Source organism: Rhamphochromis longiceps, linkage group LG4 (assembly GCF_057381845.1).
Source record: "Rhamphochromis longiceps isolate RC_006_pf linkage group LG4, R_longiceps_female_GT1.1, whole genome shotgun sequence".
In the NCBI taxonomy this organism is placed as follows: Eukaryota; Metazoa; Chordata; class Actinopteri; order Cichliformes; family Cichlidae; genus Rhamphochromis; species Rhamphochromis longiceps.
In genome coordinates this window covers 20,597,747-20,619,018 of record NC_140560.1, presented here as the reverse complement: position 1 = coordinate 20,619,018, position 21,272 = coordinate 20,597,747, and the positions used below count along the sequence as shown (strand labels likewise).

Here is a 21,272-nt window from a genome sequence, read left to right as displayed (position 1 = left end):
ACCTGCATATGCACATCTATAAACAGATTCAAGTCCCTTTGTGGTGGATCTGTGGATGTCTGCCTCTCTCTGGTGTCCAAATATCTAATTATACTGACCTGAGGAGGTGGGGGAATTAAAAAGAGGACTGGACCAGCTGACTACTCATGTCTAATCTCACCTAGACTAAACCAACAGACCAAACGACGCCAGCATTTACAAACCGAGGTGATGTTTCAAACGTAACCTGCCCCCCTCTTCAAAACATAAGGAGAAAAACACCACACTCCCTTATATAAAAGGTACCTATAAGTCTGCACGTTTGTTCATGGTGACCAAGAAATGAGGCCTGGCTGGTGGGTCAGGCCGTCTTTGTGAGTCTTTTCTTTCCCCAGGTATGAGTGGTGGGAGGAGAAGGGGCAGAGTCAACAGAAGGACCAGAGAGGGGAAGTCTGGTTCTGTCTGATCACCGCTGTTTGAGAAGCGCTCTGTACATGGCGAAGCCCAGCACGGCAAACACTGTGGCGCCGACGCTCGCCCTCAGCCAAAAGGTGGAGTTCTTCAGGTCTGCCTGAGCCATGTGTCTGAGAGAAGAAGCAGGAAACACACAGAGAGCAGGTGAGAGGCTGGGAAAATACATGAATAGCAGAAAAGGGGAGCAGCTTAAAACACAATGACGAATCTAGTGCCACATTTTCCATCTGCTCGTAAAACCACAACGAGAGAAATTGCCAAATGACACAACAAAGTCATGTGTTTCCCCCTCTGGGTGAAAACTTCCCAAAGCCTGACCACATATGACGAATCCAAGGATCCTCTCATGGCAGCATGAAAGGGAAACACATGCCTTCTCTTGTCATTGTTTGTTTCAGTTTGGGATACGTAAAAAAGGGAAAGAGCAGAGTCTTAAAGAAGCACCTGCTATGTACCTTAAAGGATTGTTAAAATTATATGGAGCCCAGGTGGTGTCTAAACTAAATAAATTTGGTATTTCTAGTGCTGCTGATTGGATCATTTCTCTATAATTTGGCTTCATCTCCTCTCACAAAGGGCAGAGAACAGTTTTGATACAGAGCGCTTTCATTTAAATGAGGCGTAGAGTGAAATAAATCTCACACCTAAATATACCTGTGGCAACAATGAGGTAGGCAACGCATTATTTTAAGATTAAGCGCATGTGTGTACATGACACCACCTGAGCTTCATAGAACTGCGTTAACACTTCTAAAACAACAGACTGAGCTGGAAGGAAAAACAAGGTGAACTATGCAGCCTGCAATGACAGGTAAAAGCAACGGAGGAGGAGGGAGGAGAAAGGGAGTAACCCAAGTGCCCCGTATACATAATATACTGATTGTACAGCTTCATCAGAAATTTGAGAAGCTGATCTGGGGACAGACACGTCACCACTCAACCCTTCAAATGTCCTGTTACTCCCGTAGGATCCAAAGAAAAGCCAGACTCATGCTCCATCTACTGAAAAAAAGAGGAAAACGCCTCTGGCAGTAGATATCGACATGACTCTTATAGGTCAAAACCTGATAAACCTGCTGCCATTATGAGATACAGTCACATGCATGGAGTGTTCGCCCATCCTTCCACGGGTATAAAAATCAAACATCCCCTCTCTCTATGATTTCTGTTGTTACCTTTGTGGAGGAATTACTGGTTCAGCGGAGGCCTCCATAAAAGATGGACCCCACCTCCACGATGGAGATGGCTGAAACCTGCTGCTTCAGGCTGAAATCGTCCTCTGACAGCAGGCAGCTTGCCTCACCACCACCCCCACCCCACAAACTCCACCCAACCAGGCAGCCTCTCACACAGTCACAAAAGGAGTCAAATGCAGCAGGTGAAGCAGGGAGATACTTTGAATTTGTTAAACAATCAACACATTTATCACAGCCAGAACCGCTCAGTTAGTGATTAAAGCATGAAACCCGGTTCAAGCATCCTCCACAATGCAGCGGAAGTTTTCAGGGGCGGCAGTGGTTTCTACGAGAAACATTTTCCCTAACAACCAGCTAACACTTTCTTTCTAGGGATTTTTTTTTAAAGAAGGCGCAGTTTACTGAACATCAAAACTTCCTGTAAACATGTTTTAAACACAAATTGGTGTTGGCATAGTAAACGATGTTTGCTTGGTTGCTAGGCAGATAATTCATACTCCATCATACAATATATGCCAACATCTATTTTTAAACACGTGTTTATACTTTAGTCATTGTTCATTCATTTAGTGAAATCACTTACACAGGTTCTCATAATTGCAATTAACATGCAGCACGTCATGACACGCACAGTTACCTGTTAACTGAGTTGCCATAGCTACGGGATATATGCAAATAAGTATTGCACAGCAGGAAACCTGCACGTGGCCCTCAAGCTGTCATCTTATCAGAAGAATCTCTTCTTCAAGGAAGCGAGGTGAAAGTAATGACAGCATGTTGTCACGTGAGGAATCTGGACGGATGTTTTCATAAGACCGTTAAGAATCTTACTCTTCTTCCTGTTAAAAGCTAGTTTTTCCTTCCCGTTGTTGCCAAAGCGCTTGCTCATAAGGTGTCATATGATTGTTGGGGTCTTCTAGTTTTTTTATTGTATTATTGTAGGGTTTACCTTAGAATATAAAGCACCGTGAGGCAACTGTAGTTGTGATTTCACAACAACAGTTGTTGCTGTAGAAATAAAATGTAGACTCTGTCCCTAAGAGTTTATCCTTTGTTTCTGGCGTCGAATAAAGGAAGGATGCACGTCCTTTACAGACTACAGTTTACACGGGGTCTGCATCTGCACTGCTGTCGTTTGCTTTTACCAAACTTCCATCAAAACTCCGTTTCTGTGTGGACTCTACACCGTGCCTGTGGTCCGGTCACACGATGCTGGTCTGTGCAGGCATTTACTTAAAAAAATTTTCAACTGTGGTTTTGTAGTCTGAATCAGTAGGAAATGGTGATGGCTATCTTTATAGGTTATCTGACCATCAACTCATTGACATAAATAGGCCTGCAAACACAGTCTATGGGCGGCTACTGGTAGAAAATCTATTTCCAGCCATCCTAATATCCTGTTTGCTCAGAAAAACATTCGCGTTTTGGTCTTTTTTTGTTTGCTTTTTAAACACTTGTTTGAGCTAAAAAGAATATAGTCAGGTTTGGTCTGACCCAACAGCACTTAAAAATATAGTCTTTAATCACAGGAGACGAAAAAAAAAAAAAAAAAAAACGGAAATATTCACGAGGGAGACTGAAGCCGAAAAATACTATGTGTGTGGGAACTGTTTTTACATAGAATGAGGAAATGGCCACATATATGTGGTGCATACTGTATATACTTGGTTCTATATTACATTATATCCTCTTTAACAGTAAAAACTATTTAATACACTTTTTCAGCAAAATATATTTTCCCTTTTAGTTGATGTGAAGTAGTTATTTTGGTTATTTCTTCTTCTTTTTTTAAAAAAAAAAAAAAAAAGGAAAAAAGTTTTTATTTATAACAATGACAAAAATACAATAAAATGCACCAATAAGATAAACAAAATACTAAAAAGTCATCTGTATCGAGTCCGAAAAGTAGGCCAAACACCACCTCTGAAACAAAAGCTTGAACACAATCACGATACCTGACCCACTTTCATTTCATATCTCAAACAAAAGCACACAAACACACCATAAACAAGCTGTATAGTTTGTTACCAAATAAAATAATAGTTTGTGTTCTTGGCGTGTTAGATTCTTTAACAACAGAGTATAAAGGATGGTCTGTACTTGTTACTCAGTTAATTTCTAATCTTAATGAGCACTTTGGCTCAATGCACCTTAATCTCGATGCTTGTAATCAATCAGAGCTGAAATGTTCCTTTAATGTTAGATTTTAGGTTGTCAGGCCCTCACTCTGCCTGATTAAGGTCACTGATAACAACTCCCAGAGACGATGTCGACACAAGGGTTAGTTGTTGGGTGCAACACTTCATCTAGCCCTGCCTGAGTGACTAACAATAATTTACAAAAATTAGAAACGTACGCACTCAAAACACATTTAAACACATTCACACCCGCAGTGTAGCTCAGCAAACCTGCACCATTAAATTCAAACACCAAGCTCACTACACTGTACAGACAGATGCAGAACCTTCCCCAACTGCCAGCAGATGGCAGTATTTCACAGAGGACTGAGGCATGCCCTTTAAGTACAGAGGCTGAAGTGAACAGGTGAGCCATGCAGATTAGCAGAGAGTGAACACATGCAAGAGGAAGAGGATGAGGGGCAGCCACAAACGTGTGCGTGAACACCTACAGAGTGGAAGGAAGAACACAAAGACAAGAAATAGAAGACAGGAGGGGAAAACAGGATGAAATGACCGAGTAATTGGAGAAGAACAAAAACAATCAAATTCAATCATTTAAACACATTTGATTTCAAACATCAGTTCATCAAGTCTTAACACTTCAGGAGGACAAGAAACAGACTGGTTTAGTTTTTATTTTGCCCATTAAGAGCGATGCTTTTCAGACTAATGTCTCTCCTGTGGGCGCAGACTTCAAGGTTAAGAATGGAAATGGAAACAAAATGAGGCTGAAAACGTCACAAATAATCAAACAGCTGAAAGAGGAGCTGGAAACAGACGTAACAGGCTTTTGCTTTTTAACATACTTCTCTGTGAATGAAATCAAACATGCAAACATGTAGAGAGCAATGACGTTTTCATTTTGAACCACAAACAAACCAAAGAAATTGGTTGTTTCTCATTTTGTGCACACAAAGCCTGTTAGTCAGATTTACTGTCTGCATATCCACTGCAGGACAGGAGGGGGCACACGTGAGTCGGAGAAAAGCTCTAATACACACCTGGAATCATCAAAGTTCCTTTTTTATCATTCAAAATTCAGGCCAACATAAAAATTCTGTTCTTTAGTTTTAAAAAAAATTCACAAATATAAAACGATCAGTTAACTGGGGCTGAAGTTTCTTTTACTGCATGTTAGTGTGGGAGTCAGTATTAGGAGCCGAGTTTGTGGTGCAAGCATCATGCATCGCAACACAGTCACACAGGTACCTCCCTGGCTACCACGCTGTTTGTTAGCTGGCACAGCACCGTCACAGCTCGCCGTGTCAGACTGTACAGAGAGCGACTCGGCTGCCTGGAGCTGGAGCAGAAAGCGAGATATCTGACATCATTTATAGGGAAGTTACTCCCAGCAGTCCTAAATCACAAGCAAAGAGTTCCTGCTTAAGAGCTTTTAACAAGACTTTTATTAATTCATTCAGAGAAATGCTGAGCGAAGACAGCAGGCCGTTAGGGTCTACAGACAGTTGTGTCTGGCCTGTGTCAGTGAATGTGAGAATAGTCAATATGCTGCATGTAAATTGATGTAATATTATTCCAAATGTGTTATGATTTTAAAGTTGGAAAAAGAACTTCTGGAATTTTAGGAAATGAACCATCTGCAGCATCAGAATCTGTCTGCAGCTGATAGAGATAAACTGACGTCACAGTTTAAGCTTGAATAGCACAAAATCCACACACAACCGCATCGACAGTCAAGCAGCTGGTTTTTGTGTCATTGCTACAGCTGCTAACTCTACGCATCCCTGACGACCTGCCTGAGAAAGTCTGAGGACGCATTTTCCCACACGGTGCAGAAGATTTAAAGACCTTCAGCTCTTATTCAGCTGAAACAATGACCTCTGGGAAACACGATCATCATTTGATAACAGAGATTAACTGTTAACTATATTATTATTAACTTTACTACTGCTAACGACTTCATCACTGTGATTTCTCATTGAGCAGAGAACAGCCTGCTCTGTACGAGTACTATAACCCAACCGTGGCAGGAAAAGCCAATAATTTATCAGCAGAAATATTTAAACATAACGTAAAACCAATAATGGTGTCCCCCTCTCCTTACAGTTGATATGCAGTGTAAACTGAACCAGTGGGGAACACTTAGGGAAAGCAGAGGAGCTGTCACTACCACCAGTGTTAGTGAGCTTGGGTAAAGCCTCTCTGCGTCCCATCGTGGAGGTCCAGCCCCAGGATCGGAGACAGAGAGGAGGAATGAGTCTATGTTAAACACTAGAGTTTATTTTGTGTATGAACCTGTTGAACACGACCGTGCGGAGTTGGGCCTTAATGCTGCGCAGCAGCTCCAACTTGAGGAGGTTCTGACAGAGGCAATATGTGCACCTGTTGCAGGCACACATGCAGTGGAGACGGGCGTGGCTGCAGAAAGATACACAGAAATGCGTGTATTCACCACCACGCCAACACACACACACAAACACAGAAGGACACACACTCACAGGAGGAGGGACCAAAGCCTGACAGATGAAAAGCAATTACATTTGTTTAACTGCTAAACTACATCAAAGCATGACCTTCACTGTAATATGAAACCTGCACTGCTGTTGGTTACCTCAAACTCTTACTTTCATCCAATGGAATAGAATTACTGATATCTGTAACACAAAACGAGAGGAAAGGAGGGAAAACCACAAAACAGACATCACAACTAAAACAATCTCAGACTGACGTTTTGTCAGCTGCTTTTACTTTTAGATATTTCAGAGGCAGCTAAAACCAGAGAAAAACGTGGCTTATGCGATACGAGTTTTCAGAGACCACAGTCACCTGTAAATAACAGACAGCCACAGTGGTTTCAGCTGACCAAACAAACTATCTGCAGCTTCACTGCTGAGACAGCTGAATCACTGAACTTGCTACGCATTAAAATGTAGGTGTTAAACACCTTTAGAAACTACTGACGCCTGAGTGATGGGAGCTTATTGGTTTGACACAATAAACTTACCAACATTTACGCTACACAGTGAAGATCCGGGCAGTTTTGTAGAGTTGCACAGGAAGCCTGAGAGTTTACCACACAGCATGCATGATAATGCTACAATTACCAAGCGCTGTACGATTAAAATCAAAGTAAAAAATCAACACAGCGCTGAGTTTAAAGCTCAGACTTTATTCTATTTCATCTAATAACTGAGTTAACGATAAGTCGCCGGAGCAGTCTACTCTCTGGCTCTCAGCAGAAAGTCGCCTTTCAGTAAGCACTTCTGCTTAAATCTACTCAGACTAATGCTCTAGAGCGCAGCAGATCCAATGATTTCAGATTTTAGCCAATAGGATTTGTGGGCTGCTACAATGAGCTTTAACGGGCACATCCCTTAAGTGCCAATTAATTAAGCTACTGAAATCCAATCTGCTCAGAGAGCTTTGAGGACTTAGGACACCCCGCAGGGCCCATAAATGAAAGAACTGGCTGCAGTGTATTTCAGAGTGTCAAGTCTTCGCGTACTGACCGGTGTGATCGAATGATTGCAAAAATCATTGGGTTAAGGTCTAAACTGTAAAGTTTCAGTGCTACACAACACATTGAAGGCGGCTAGTATTCATTTTCCTAACATCACTGAGTGCTAAATGTCATAAAATCACCCAAGAGAGGTAAAAGAAGCATAAGTGGGAAAGAAACAGTGAAGACTGTAGCTGAATTTTAATGCTTACGGGTACATGGCCATGGTGGTGAGTCTAGTGTAGATGTCTTTGCTGGGTGCTTCGTTCGTGCTGCAGGTGAAAGGCTGGGGTGGGTGGAGCTTGTGTTTCCGGCAGAAGTCATGCGGCGACAGGCTGTAGTGCTGCCGCACCTCGTGCAGGTCCGACTTGGCGGCTATCACCACACACGGCGTCTTGCTGTCTATGAAGTATTGCTGCCAAACACAAGAACTCCGTGTCAGGAGGCAAGACTTTTAAAATAAGGCCTGATAAGACGCTCTCAGTTTACACACCTTGTACACTTTTGCGCAGTACTCAAACGAGCGAGGATTGTTGACGTCGTACACCAGGCAGACCACATCGCAGGCCAAGTCCGTCTCCGTCAGGAAGTCAAAATCCGGCATCACCTCGTGGAGCTTGTAGTGAGCAGGCAGGGCAGGGAGCAGGGACGGAGCAACAGAGCGTGCAGACGGAGGGATTAACATTTGTAATGCTGTAAAGCACTCAGATTATGTAACAGTAATCCAGCGAGCAGCTGATGACTCCTCAGAGTAAATGGATCTTACCAGCAGGTACTTCTCCTGACCGTAAACGTAAGTCGTGCTGATGGCATAGAAGGACTTGTGCTCTTCTCTAATCCGCCTCTGTCGCTGTGGAGGAAAGCAAAGCCAGTGTCGCCCGTCAACACTATTGTTTTATTTATTTATTTAATTTAGGGGGGAAAATCCTTTATTTTACATTATGTAGTTAATTTTTGATGATTTAGATTATGAATATAATCTCATTAAGAACGGCAAAATGTTATTAGGGGTCCAAGCTGTGTAAAAATGCACAGAACCATCCATCCAGTCTCTTCCTCTTATCCAATTCAGAGTCAAAGTGTGCATGTGTGACTCTTGAGTGCCATCCATCAATCAGTGACAGATGATGATGATAATAAAATGTTGATCCAGTGTTGAAAGTGAAACAGAGTTCACATTCAACACTGGATCTGTAAGCAAAATCAACAGAGCTGCAAGTCCTCCTGTGATGTGCTCCATGTAGACAGGGTAGGAAAAAAATGGCTTAATTACGAGCTTTGCATTGGTTAGAATTTAGGCCTTACTCGTCATGGTGACCATTATCCTTAAATGCTGACAAGTTAATGTAAAAGTCCTGAAAATTAACCTTTTTTTTTTTTATTACTCACCATTTGTAAGATCTGTACCTATATTCACTTCGTACATCCCACTTTATTTTGTACATATCGGAAACAGTTGCGATAGCTGCAGAATTAGCATGTTTCATAAAGTTTAACAGGCTTTCTGTTAATGATTTCCACTGACCTGCAGGTTCCTGCCGAGAAATGCTTGGAGGAAGCTGCTCTTCCCGCTGCCCCGTGCTCCTAAAACGTTGCAGCGGAAGACGCTGCGCTGGGTCTGCTTCTTCTGCAGGTCAATGCGCTTGTTACGGGTCACTGAAGGAAAAGGAAACATTTTTCTTGTAGCTTTATAATACAATTAGTAATATACAAAGCTGGCAAAAGTACAGAGATTCTGTACTTAACCGGATCTGAAATGTACTCAAGGTAAGTAAAATGAGCTCGTTGGAGGAAGTTTCTTTTTTGTGAACTGAACCTTGTGCTATTTTAACATAATGATGAAATAACATACATGCGAATACAATTTAATTATACTCAGCTTGGAAAATAAAAATTAAAAAAGGAAAATAAAAACATGCATCTCTCTATTTTCTGTTGGCTACATTGTAGATGGTGACTTTGCCTCAAAACAGGAAAATGAGCACAATGAGGGGATAAAGTGGATTCAGCAGGATCCCTAAAATCAGCAGTAATGGATCAAAACTCAACGATTTCTACTGTGCGCTGCAGTAAATTTTCTTCGTGTACAGACTGTGATCAGCTGACCTGCTGCTCTTTGTGGATGGACACGACTGAATTCAACCAGATGTCAGCAGATGTTTCACGAGTTGTCCTGGCTGATTTCCATCCTCTACACTGACAGTACACTGCTTATGCTGTCTTTATATTGGACTCCATAAATGAATCTCTGCTACACTTGATGTAACCTAACTCTGACTATGACTCCACAGCCACTGTGCAGCAGTCACAGGCTATACTTAACTCTAAATCCATCACAGTACTGCAAACTAACCTGTTTATCCTGCACTAACCTGCAGAGGATTTTCATGCAACCTTTAAAAAGCACAGTCTACCTCAGTTTGATTTGCAGCATGTTTTTCAATAATAATTTAAAAATATATATGTCACATGTACAGACCCTATATGTGATTTTGCTGATGTTTGTTGAGCTGATAAAAACACTGCTTTTGAAATTACCTGCCACTCCTTTTATTCTCCCTCATCAGTAGAGCTAGCTAGATGCGAAGCAGCGCAGCCACAACTTACAGACACCTGGAGTCGTTCCAGTGTTGCGGCAATAAATACATAATTCAATAAAAACACCCTCTCTTTAACCCCTGACTTTGGCACGCGTCATCTCTTTTTATGAGACATCCTCTGCTGATTAATAAACAAACAGGGCTGCCTTTAATCCGTTTCTGTTTAGGCTCAAACGTGTTTGATGTTTGGAGGTTTGCAGTGACAAAATATTAACTCAAATGCGTTAAAACCAAAGGTAATGAGCCTGTTTTTAAAATGTAAAGACTAGAAAGTACAGATATTTATTTAAAAATGTTGGGAGTAAAAAACAAAAAAACTACTCAGGTAAAACACAAATACCTGAAAATTGTACTTAAGTACAGTAACAAAGCATCTGTACTTTATTACTTCCCACCTCTACCTACCTGTAATTGCAGCCGCTTGGGATTCCTGCTCATAGATGATAGAGTAGCCGAGGTAGCCCAAGTACTCCAAACTACGCTGCACATCCAGATATGTTGTTAACCTACCAAAGGAAAGGAAGAGAAGTGAGAAGATTTTACATGACTGAGAAGTGCCTGTTAATCTGTCCCAGCGTGAAGTTTTTCAGGGTGCATGAAGTTAAAACAGATGCGTAACAATATGCACACTCACGTCCACTGGGAGAGGTATCCCTGGTATGTGAGCCATCCCTGTTCATTAGTGCAAACTGTGTTGTTTACATCTGGACCCCAGGGCATGTAGGGAAACACTTTGAACAAGTCTTTCACCTCCTCTGGCGACAGCGCGCAGTCTCTGTCCTGGAAGACCACAGAGACAAACACACACAAACTCAACTGAGCACAGAAAGGTTCATCTTGCTGAAATCTAGTCGTAAATATGGAAATAAAAGTGCTAAGGGAAAAAACAAACCAACAAACAAAACAAACATGACCACTCACTTTGTCATGCTTGTCAAAGACACTCTGAAGAAAGAGGTAAGCATTGTGGTTAAGCTCCGTGGTGCAGTCTGGAGGGATCTTTATCCTGGTATAAAGAGAAGGAACAAAAACATACGTTTTGGTGAATTTGCAGCTTTCTGGTTTTATTCAGGTACCTGCTTTTTTCTCCACTTCTTGCTTTAAATTGAACACCTCTCAAAGTGACATGCAAACTAATCTGCACTCACAGGGGGAACAGGTACTCCTGCGTGAGCTCCAGGTCGTCGTCATAACCGAACCTCCTCAGCACGGTCCATGTGGTCTCGTGCCGACCTCGCTGTATGAAGAGGGTGTGCAGGAAGAGGAAGCCTGCAATTAAAAAAAAAGAAAAAGAAAAAAAGTGGACACAATTTGAGAGAGAGGGTGAACACTCAGAAAAGTGATTCAGACAGTACAAATTATGTTCACAAAGCCACCAAGTATGAGAAACACATAAAAACAAAGGAAGAACGGGGCAGTGTCCGACCTTTGAGCGTGAGCCCGTTGTCTTTGACTCCATCCATCATGTTTCTTCTGACCACGTTCTTTACGTCCTCTAACGCCTGGGGTGCCAGTGGTGTATTGAAGCATGTTCTCTACATGCATACACAACATATATGCAGTTTTCAGATGCTGCTGCTGTGACATGTGTTGTTATGAGCACATCGTTTCATGTCAAAGCCCATCTCCCTAAACCCGTTACAGGTTGTTTTCCTCATATACAAACAGACCAACGCTGAACCTTACACCGTCTCAGTACTCACAATCTAACAAACAGACGCTGATGTTATTAAAGAGGAAAACATTACCTGAAAGAAGTTGAGCTCGCTGTCATTAAGGGTGCCGTCATTGTCCAGGTCAGAGATTTTAAATATCCTGGTTAAAGCCTTAATGCATGAAGGCTTCAGCTGTAATACAGGAGAAAAACCATTTTTTAGGAGACAAAATGCACTTCTATGATGCACCAAGATTTAAATCTGCTTTTCTTATTTCCTTAGCTTTACTCTTGATCTCCAACATAAAAACAGGCCACAGTGAGGATAAAATACATGAAGAACAGATTTAGGTGATTCTTGCACAGTTGCAGAGTTTATGACGAGTGTAATCAAAGGATAACGCCGTCTCAGACCTACAGCCTGGTCGGTGTATCCCTGACGACCTAGTGAAAAATCTTTTCTAGTCTGCTCGTGAGTGGTTGCTACTTGTTGCCAGCTGAAATCGGTCACAAAGAGGATGCACTTAAAACTTCCTTGCGATTGGTTGCCAACAGATTGACACGGCTGCCCATAGTTTCCACAGGTAACTCCACCAGGTTTCTGAAAGCTGCAAACCAACATTTCCATTAAAGCTACCTGTGTTCAACAAGTCAGAACCCACCTCCTTCTCCTCTGGGCAGTACAGGGGTCCTGTCGGGTGGAGAACGGCCTTCTGGGCGTAGTAGAACAGCTCGGAGATATTCTTCAGGTTTTTTGCAGAGCACTGAGAGAAAAACAGGCCGCCTTATTTTAAACTTTTATTTACCAGGAAGTGAAACTCTTGAGATTGAGAATCTCTTCTCCAAGAGTATGATGGGTATGACGAAGGCATGGCTGACAGAACATGCTTTTCATTAGCCGGAGGTTTGAACCCAGAGCCCTAACCGTGAGGCAGCAGAGCTAACCACTGACCCACTGTGCAGCTCAGGTTACCATGTTGTTATGAATGGTTTCCAATAAACAAAAAATAAATGAATAGAAAAAAGCTGAATGCATGAAGTAGGTAATACTAAAGGATGGAAATTCTGAACATTATACGGGGTACTGCAGTCCATATAAAAAACTGACTTAAAATGCAGCTTACTGTCCAAATAATTCTGATCATTTCCCCTTAAAAACATCTCATTTGGGGGGGTTGAGTAAATGCAGACTTTTATCTTAAACATGATTTTCTAAAAAGCTTCATAAAGACTGTACTTTAAACTGTGCTGCTGCTTTTATTTTTGACACAGTTATATCTGAAATCTAAGCACCTCACAGGATCACATATTTCTCATAGCAGAGTGACTGACCCCAGTCTGTTCCCACTGTGTATGTGCTGTCCCTCACGTCCACCATGCGTCCCTCTTTTAACCTCGTAACTAAGCCAGCTCAGAAGGGCAGGACCGAGCCGTCGCAGGCGGCAGAGGGAAATTTGAATAAACGCAGAGGGAGGCAGATTCCCATTCCCTCGCTCCATGACAGCCGAGCCTCACGGCACATTCACAGTCAGTCAGCAGGCCGTGGCCCCGGAGCGTGGTAATATAAATCTATTCAGGTCTCAGAGTGTATGTGCAGTCAGGATCTGGATTGCACTCTAAGAGCAGCTGGGGGTCAATCTGTCCTCCGCACAGGTTGTCTCACTCTGACACACTCTGCCAGTATTGGATTTTCAATCAGCCTTTTAAACTTTATTTGCAGTTTCACTGCTCTCAACAGTTTCATCAGACTTTGACATTTAACTGAGTGGGACCTCCAAACAGCCTCAATAGACCCAATCATAGTATGAGTCCAAGTGTGTGTGTCTGTTTGTATCACTTTTGCTTTACCTCTACACACGTCTCAATATCCTGGTATTGATTCATGATTGGCAGGATGGTCTCCATGCTGCTGTGCTCCACCAGGTCTGACTTGTTCCCCACAAGAATCAGTGGCACCCTGCAGTGAAGCCATTTATTACAGAGCAGCAACAATCAGCCAATCAACAGAAAATCAGACTAAAGCTAATTAGATCATGTGTTTTAATCATTGCTTTAAAATCTGCAGTTGGTTGCAGATATCTAAAGGGAAGGATTTTCCAGCCTCATTAAAAAAAAAAAAAAAAAAAACTGTAAACGTGTTTATTCTGGTTGGAAGAAGAGAAAAATTAAACTACAATTTTTGACACTGTATAGACCAAACACTGAATAAGTTAAGTAAGAAAACGGTCGGTAGATGAGCGGATGATAAAAATAACCGTTAGCTGACGTACACACCTGCTGTCTTTGTCCGTTCTGTCGTTTATGAGAGGAATCCAGTGGCTCGTCACCTGGGGAAGGAACACACAATGACAAACATGCAGCACCAACACAAAGGTTTTCATTTAAATACATGCCTGGAATAACAAAGGTAACCCAGTCTGATGAAAGTACTGCAATATATTTGCAGAGTAATTCAGTCTGTGTCTATGGCAACCATCCCAGTAAAAGCTACTGGAAGTGCAAATCAAACATTTCTGCCGCAGTGTCACATTAAAAGCTTTTACCTGGTGAAATATGATCTGACTTTTATTATGAGGGATGCCAGTGACCACCGTGGTGTTTAATGGTATTGGAGTTGTTGCTGGCTCAGGAGGTAGTGCTGTATATCTCAAATGGGATTAATGAAGTATTCTGATTCTGATTCTAAAACAGCTTCATTTTTGTGTGTGTGAAAGGATGAATGTGAGCTTTAGTGTAAATAACTTCTTCTTTTGGCTTCTCCCTTAAGGGGACGCCTTCATCTCACCCTGTCACACCAACCACTGCATGTCCTCCTTCACTACATCCATTACTCTTCTCTGGCGTCACCCCAAGATAACATTAAAGATTGTTTATGGACAGTAAAATAATAACAGCAACCAGCTTTTGCCAACTTCTTACAAAGAAACCAACTTATGTCGAGATGAAAAAGCAAGTCGAGCCAAACAAGAGTAATATGAAACATAAGTACGCTGACACCAGGCTCACCTTCTCAATCGACTTCTTGTTGTTGACTGAGTAAACTATGCAGATCACATTAGCCTAAGAAGAGAAAAAGCAACATTATGAAGCACACATCAACAATATGCAGCACAAACAGGGCAAAGCAAGAATGAAATAACACCGACCTTTGATATTTCCTGATACAGCTGCTCATCTGACTGCTCTGCTTCTGTGCAAAAGGAAAATTAGTACAGTATTATGTTACCTAACACCTCTTGTGCTCACTTTGTTTTTCTCAAATAAAAATGGAGACACTTTCATGACCTACATCTTGAAACCCAGTGGAACAGATAAGAGGTGCAGCCACGCACAAAATGATGTCAGCTGAACACTCAATACTTCCTTGTATCGGAAGGATTTGAATGGGCTTCTTTTTATTAGCTACACTGTTCTTGTGTCAGTTTGAAAGACTGTGTGTAAAGGGGGGAGATACCCGAGTAGTCCACAATGTGTGTGGGCACCCTCTCCGGGGTGACATCGGCTGGGATGGTGATCTCTTCAGCTCGGAGTGGAACCTGGAAAACAGGACAATGATGTCAAACAATGATAAAATGACGGTCAACAGTGAACATTCAAAAGGAGGCTTTTAACCATAACCAGAGTGCCTCATCACACATACCTCATCTGGAAACTCCTCACTGACTAAAGACATAATCAGGGACGTCTTCCCCACCTTAGCTGTAGAGCACAACAAGAAAAAGACAGAACAGGGTCATTAACATGCAAAAACGCTCTGCCATTTTCATGACAGATCCTGGTGATGTGTGAAATGACAGGAACAGATAAGAGCAGCTGAAGAGCTGCAGCCAAGTGCCACCGATCACAGCTGAGCGCTCACTAAAGGCCACCATCCAGTGAATCCAGAACATCGAGAGGTAACGCAGTCTGCAAATAGGCCTGCACTGGAAAGGCAGGTCAAAGAGCTACACTGTTATGTGAATAAAACATCCAGAAATGATGAAAGTAAAGTCATGCAAAGTCATGTAAATGAGTAGTTTTAAACTCAAATTAGTGTAGATTTAGTAGGATTTAAGATGTTAAGGTGTGGTAGTCCACACTGTTGCCTCACAGCAAAAAAGCTCCTGAGTTAAACTCCATGTATGTTAATCTGGCCAGAGCCTTTCTGTATGGAGTTTGTATTTTCTCCTAGGGCTGTTCGATATAACGATATATATCGGATGACGATATAAAAAGGTCTATCGTTTCATTTTACGCTATCGTTTGTTTCGTGGTGTCGCAAAAAAGGCTGTTTACGAGTGGCTATATTAATTTCCTTAAAGTTCTCTCTTTCTCTTATATTTAATATAACCACACTACAGACGGACAAGCGCCTGTTTTTATGCGTTGTGGTTAGCAACAACGACGGTAACAGCTACATGACGCGCAGCTGGAAACACTTCCCGCAAGTCGAGCTGCCCGAGATTCACAGAATTTACAGAAAATGTTACATTTTTGTGATTTATATTGTTATCGGGACGATAGAATTCTTATATTGGGATATGAGATTTTGGTCACGTCGCACAGCCCTATTTTCTCCTCGTGTCTGTGTGGGCTCTCTCTGAGTACTTTGGCTTCCAACCACAGTCAGAGACATGCAGTTAGTGGGGTTAAGGTAATTGCTGATTCTAAGTTGTTATTGTCTGTCTCTCTGTGTTAGCCCTGTGATGCACTGAAGACTTGTCCAGAGTCTGCTCCACCTCTCGCCCTACGATCGCTGGGATAGGCTGCACATTTACAAAAAATAAAAAATAAATGTATAACAATCAAGGTAAACAGCCGACAACAACATGATCTGTCTCACACACAGGACGTGGCCATTGCCATTTTGTTAATACAGGCAGTATTTATCAAGAAAAACCTCAAACTCTAGATCTAAGGACTGGGAGTGAAATGATGTGTTGACTGAACGATTAGTCGAATCCCACAATGCAATAAATGAAGCCAAAACACCCTGAAGCATGAGTGTTTTACAGCTTTGGAAATGTGGCGATTTGCTTTTTTCCAGCAAACTTACTTTTGAATCGTGAGTTGGACAAAGCTACCACTTCCCTGACATCACTGCTGATTCCTGTGACAGCATATTTTTTATATTTGTTCATTTTTATAGAAGTTAACAGTCAATTGCAATTATTTGAAACTGCAGCCCTGCGTTTCCCTGCCACTTGCCTCTCGGTGTGTTCACAGTTAATCTCACAACCTGAACTTCATAACACACAGGCTGGCACGTAGCTTTCTGGCTGCACCTCCTTAAGCACTAACTCTCCTAAAGTAGCAATGTGTGCCATCCTGAAGAGCCACAACTTGAATATAAATAGTACTGTCAACATGTGTGCTCAAAAGAGAACAAACAGACACGGTGAAACACGCAGGGTGGGACATGCTGGCTTTACAGGTAATTTCAAAGTCCTTCAAAAGGTCAGGATCTGTAAACATGCAGCTGTTTACCCATAATATCCTCTGCCATGTAAAACTGGCACATTTGGTCAACAAACAGCTCTTCAAAATAAAAGTTCAAATCATTTATTTAAGCACTGTGATAGATGAGCAGCCAGTGTGCCAAGCTGTCCAATGTATGCTGCAATAGGCAAGGTGAACCTTGATTGTTTAAGCAGAAGAAAAATGGATGGATGGATGATTTATTTAATATCTTCTGCTTCAAGCTTCCCGGTTCTGAAGCTCTGGGTCCAAAAAAAAAAAAAAAACAAGAGTAAAGTGAGGAGATCACTTTGGGCTTCAGGTAGTTTACGTGAACCATTTTACAAGACAAAGAAATAACATTTGACAAACAGTGAACATTAACATTTTCATTTGCTGTAGTTTTTTTCTTGCTAAATGTATTAAACTATATTTTATTTTGACTTATTAAATAAGATATTTTGCTTCATTGTACTTAGGGCTGCCACGATTTGTCGACTAGTCACGATTACGTCGACTATCAAAATCGTCGACGACTGATTTAATAGTCGACGCGTCGTTTGAAGCTTTGTAAGATCACAAAAGACGCAGGAATAAGTGGCAGGATTTAAGAGTGTAATAACGGACTGAAACAGAAGATGGCAGCATTGCATGTACAAGGATGTCAGCTACCGTTAAACCCCGAAGAGGAAGAAGAAGAAGCAGCTGTGTCCCAGAATTCATAGCGCGGCCCAGCGCAGTTTCCAACAATGGCGGCAGCTAGTTAGTTTTAATGTTACTCTTATTATTCTTTCTGGGTCACAAAATAAACGTTTAACATATTTTCAGGCGAGAATGTAGCTGTGTAAACCTCAAATATCTGCTCAGTTTATCAGGACACCACATATTTTCAAAAGCGCTTCGACGTTTTCGGAGACATCTGTTACCCACTAGCTCGTTAGCGAGCCGGGGGCTAGGCTCACTAGCGCCGTGAGAACACCGGACTCCCCGCAAATCGTTTTCAAACCCACCCCCGTCTTTCGCTACTCAGGTTAAATATATATATGAGTCACTTAGATAACTTAAAATGTTATTGTTTGGCTTTTTTTTTAGTATTTTATTTGTTCCTGAGTAAATCAGTTTGTCTGAGATTAAAGTTATAGTTTTTACACAGCTGAATAAACATCAAGCAGACAACTGATTATCAGAAGTGTGAGATGCTCCAGAATATACTCCAGTGTCCTGTTATATTTTAGATAGCAAGGAGTTTATTAAACTTCACCGAAACAATCTGCAAATTTCATTAAAATTTAATAAACTATCATCTTGTCTTTATTTTTAGTTAGCACAGACCTTAAACACTTAAAGCTGTAAGCTAATGATAGTTATAAGAGCAGATTCTGCTGGTGCAATAAGCTGTAGTTTTACATCCAATGGATGATGATCTGATTAGTCGACTAATCGCAGAAATAATCGGTGACTAGTCGACTATCAAAATAATCGTTTGTGGCAGCCCTAATTGTACTACATAGATGTTAATATTTTTTTAATAAGAGATAAAGGTTTTTGTAATAGCAGTGCGTTTAGATTCTTTCACCCTCTTTCTCTTGTGTAGTTTTTATGTGAAATTTCTTTATAATTCCTGTATTTTTTTTTAAACAAGCTTAAATATTTATTCTGTTTATTCAAACTATTTTACTATCGACTGTTTCATTTCAACAAGAACTTCCCAACTTTTGAAATGAATAAAGTATTTCTTACCTTATCTTATCATGTGTTATGTTATCTTAAGCCAACAAAACTTTTTATACCACAGAATGACCTTAACTTCAGGGTTTTCCCAGAAGTCTTTGAATTCCTGTGATCTTTGTCACAGCTCAAACTTTCAGACACTCTTACACCATCTAATCGGCACAATAGCCCTTCAATCACTTAATAATACAGAACTATCAGAATATGTCACCTACAAAAATACAATTAAAGAGGCCCAAAAAAAAAATCATGATTCACATATTTATTATACCCTGCGATGTCTGGGGGTGTTTATTACCACTTAATTACTTCTCTGCTTTGCTTACCAAGGCTGTATTCCAATTAAGAGCACTTTAGTTAATAAACTCCGTTTACATCCTCCTAAATCCTCATCGCTTGACTCCGATAAGCCAAATTACAGTAATTAACCAATTAAAGCAACTGTAGTTTTTTTTGTTTTTTTTTTTTAAATACAAATACTTGTATCACATCTAATCTGTAGTATTGATATTCTGTTTTAGGACTCTTTAGAACACACAGAGGTTTGCCTTCAGATCACTATCATGTTAACAAATACTACAATAATATGTTAAACCACCCTCACTGACTTGTAATTGTTCTGTTTGTGCATGTGTAACAGAGTCATAAATAACATTGTTATAATTACACAAAATGTGTTCTAAACCCCCAAACTTCTCCTTTTATACCTGACTTTTAGGACCTCCAAGCCTGTAGTTGTGTTCATTATCAGTTAGAGCCCCTCCTCATTCTTTTCTTCTTCTTTGGTGCAATACTATAAATACAGTGTACCCCTTTTGCCTCTGCCCTTTTTCTACAATTCCCCTGTGGGAGAGGAGCTGGAGTGGGCAAATTATTTACTTGGAGGTCTTTCTTTCTTTTACCTTTTTTATCAGACACAACGCAGAATCACACCGGTTACACATGCATGGTTTCAGACTCTCCCTGAATCCCATTACACATACTTTGAGAATGACTCACAAGCCAAAAAATGGTACACAAACATTTTCTACAGATATCAACATAAAATAGTTAAAGTGATGTCCATACTCCAAACTGGACTGTTTGGCTCATATTTTCCCTTCAAATAAGAAGCAGCGAGCAGAGCAGTGCATGTAAGACCTGATAAGGCAGCTGTCATGCACCATGTGATAATGATTTGGCCGCTCGACATAAACAAAGCCTGCTATTTATTCTAATAACAGGACCAGTCGAAGTGTGTGATTATCAAGCTCTGTGGGATAATGAAGCTATTCCGCTGACCCTCGCAGCTCATCACACGATATGTAACTGATACAAAGTAGCTGTAGCTACTAGCATATTAGCTAGTGAAGATTAAAGAAGTTGCTACTTACGCTCCCCTACAAGGAGTATCCTCACGTCCTTCCTCATGTTGGCACTTGTTTTCCTGCACAGAGGACCGTCTTTATTGTTTCATGTAGACCTCTGGATGCCGTCCTCCTCCTTAGGCAGTTAACTACCGTTGGGCCCTGCCGCTGTCAAACACTCCGCGCCTTTGTAGGACAAAACGGACGGACACTTTTCGGGTCCTGCTCGCAATTTTCCGCACGCTTCTGCTGAACTTATTGCTTATCCGCTGGACAGAAAGACAACGTTTAATGCAGTATGTGTCACATATCTCTGTAAGCGCACGTTAATCGCTCTCTTGAAGGCGCTGGCAGAGGATTTCGCAGTGGATGGTTCACGGGCATGCCCGACCTACAAGACCGGGTATCTACGGCAAGCCAGACAGGACAAAACGCGCACCAGAAATTTTAAAAACATGAAAAGAAAACACTCTGTGCTGCTCCCTGGATTTAAAACGTGGAAGTGCAATGATTTGGCGTCTCCTGCCTGTCCAAATAAAATATTAAAAATTAAAACTTTACTAAAACAAGCAGCAAACAATATACCTGGTTTTATGTGGTTGATAAGATGACTGCTTTATAATGATATCTATATTTCTTACCTTTTGTGAACAGCTTTACACGTTAAACAGCTCAGCTACTATTTTCCCCCAAAACAGGATATATGGACAAAGCTGGATGAAGTGTTTTCATGCCAAGGCATCGTAGTTTCTGTCAGGCAGCCTGTTATATCAGTGCTGAGGTTTTCCATCCAGCCATGTTCTTCCACATTCAGGGTGTTTATGGAAGCATCAAGTCAAATAATGTTTTATAAACGTTATTTTGTTTTCGAGCTCATGTTCAAATTTTCATTGGATGGATGCAGTGAAGGAAGACATGCACATAGTTGGTGTGACAGAGATGGATGCAGATGGTCCGCTTTGGCGACCCCTAAAGGCAGCATGAGAAATTTTTCAGTTAAAAAATAAATAAATAAAAAATAATTGAGGAACAAGAAAGAGCAAACACCAAAATGGCATTAATTTAAAAAGCTGTGATATTGTGACATAATCTTGATTCATTAGCATCATTTCTAATAAGTGTTTGCAATTTGTCTGCACATGGGAAAAAAAACCTTGCAAAAAAGACACCATTCAAAAAAAAAGACATTTATTTTGTGGCCATAGTGTCATGTAGC

General features: G+C 41.1%; 1 protein-coding gene across 4 annotated transcripts; it reads right to left on the bottom strand.

Annotated features, from left to right (window-relative positions):
- Positions 1-60: 60 nt before the first annotated feature.
- On the bottom strand, positions 61-20,467 carry rhot1a (ras homolog family member T1a). 4 transcript variants are annotated; one of them, XM_085403695.1, is made up of 20 exons: positions 20,084-20,467; positions 15,184-15,242; positions 14,998-15,079; positions 14,690-14,733; positions 14,550-14,603; positions 13,818-13,870; positions 13,392-13,500; positions 12,206-12,307; positions 11,638-11,736; positions 11,316-11,424; positions 11,038-11,158; positions 10,811-10,895; positions 10,524-10,669; positions 10,295-10,395; positions 8,815-8,945; positions 8,056-8,139; positions 7,783-7,905; positions 7,502-7,704; positions 6,086-6,208; positions 61-563 (listed from the first exon to the last, which is right to left on the bottom strand). In XM_085403695.1, exons 1-20 carry the CDS (start codon positions 20,118-20,120, stop codon positions 446-448), a joined length of 1,983 nt encoding a protein of 660 aa, XP_085259821.1. In that variant the 5' UTR covers positions 20,121-20,467; the 3' UTR covers positions 61-445. The 4 variants fall into 4 exon arrangements, with proteins under 4 accessions (XP_085259821.1, XP_085259822.1, XP_085259824.1 ...); XM_085403696.1 differs by having other exon boundaries at positions 14,690-14,730; XM_085403697.1 differs by lacking the exon at positions 61-563 and adding an exon at positions 3,446-4,274.
- Positions 20,468-21,272: the final 805 nt, after the last annotated feature.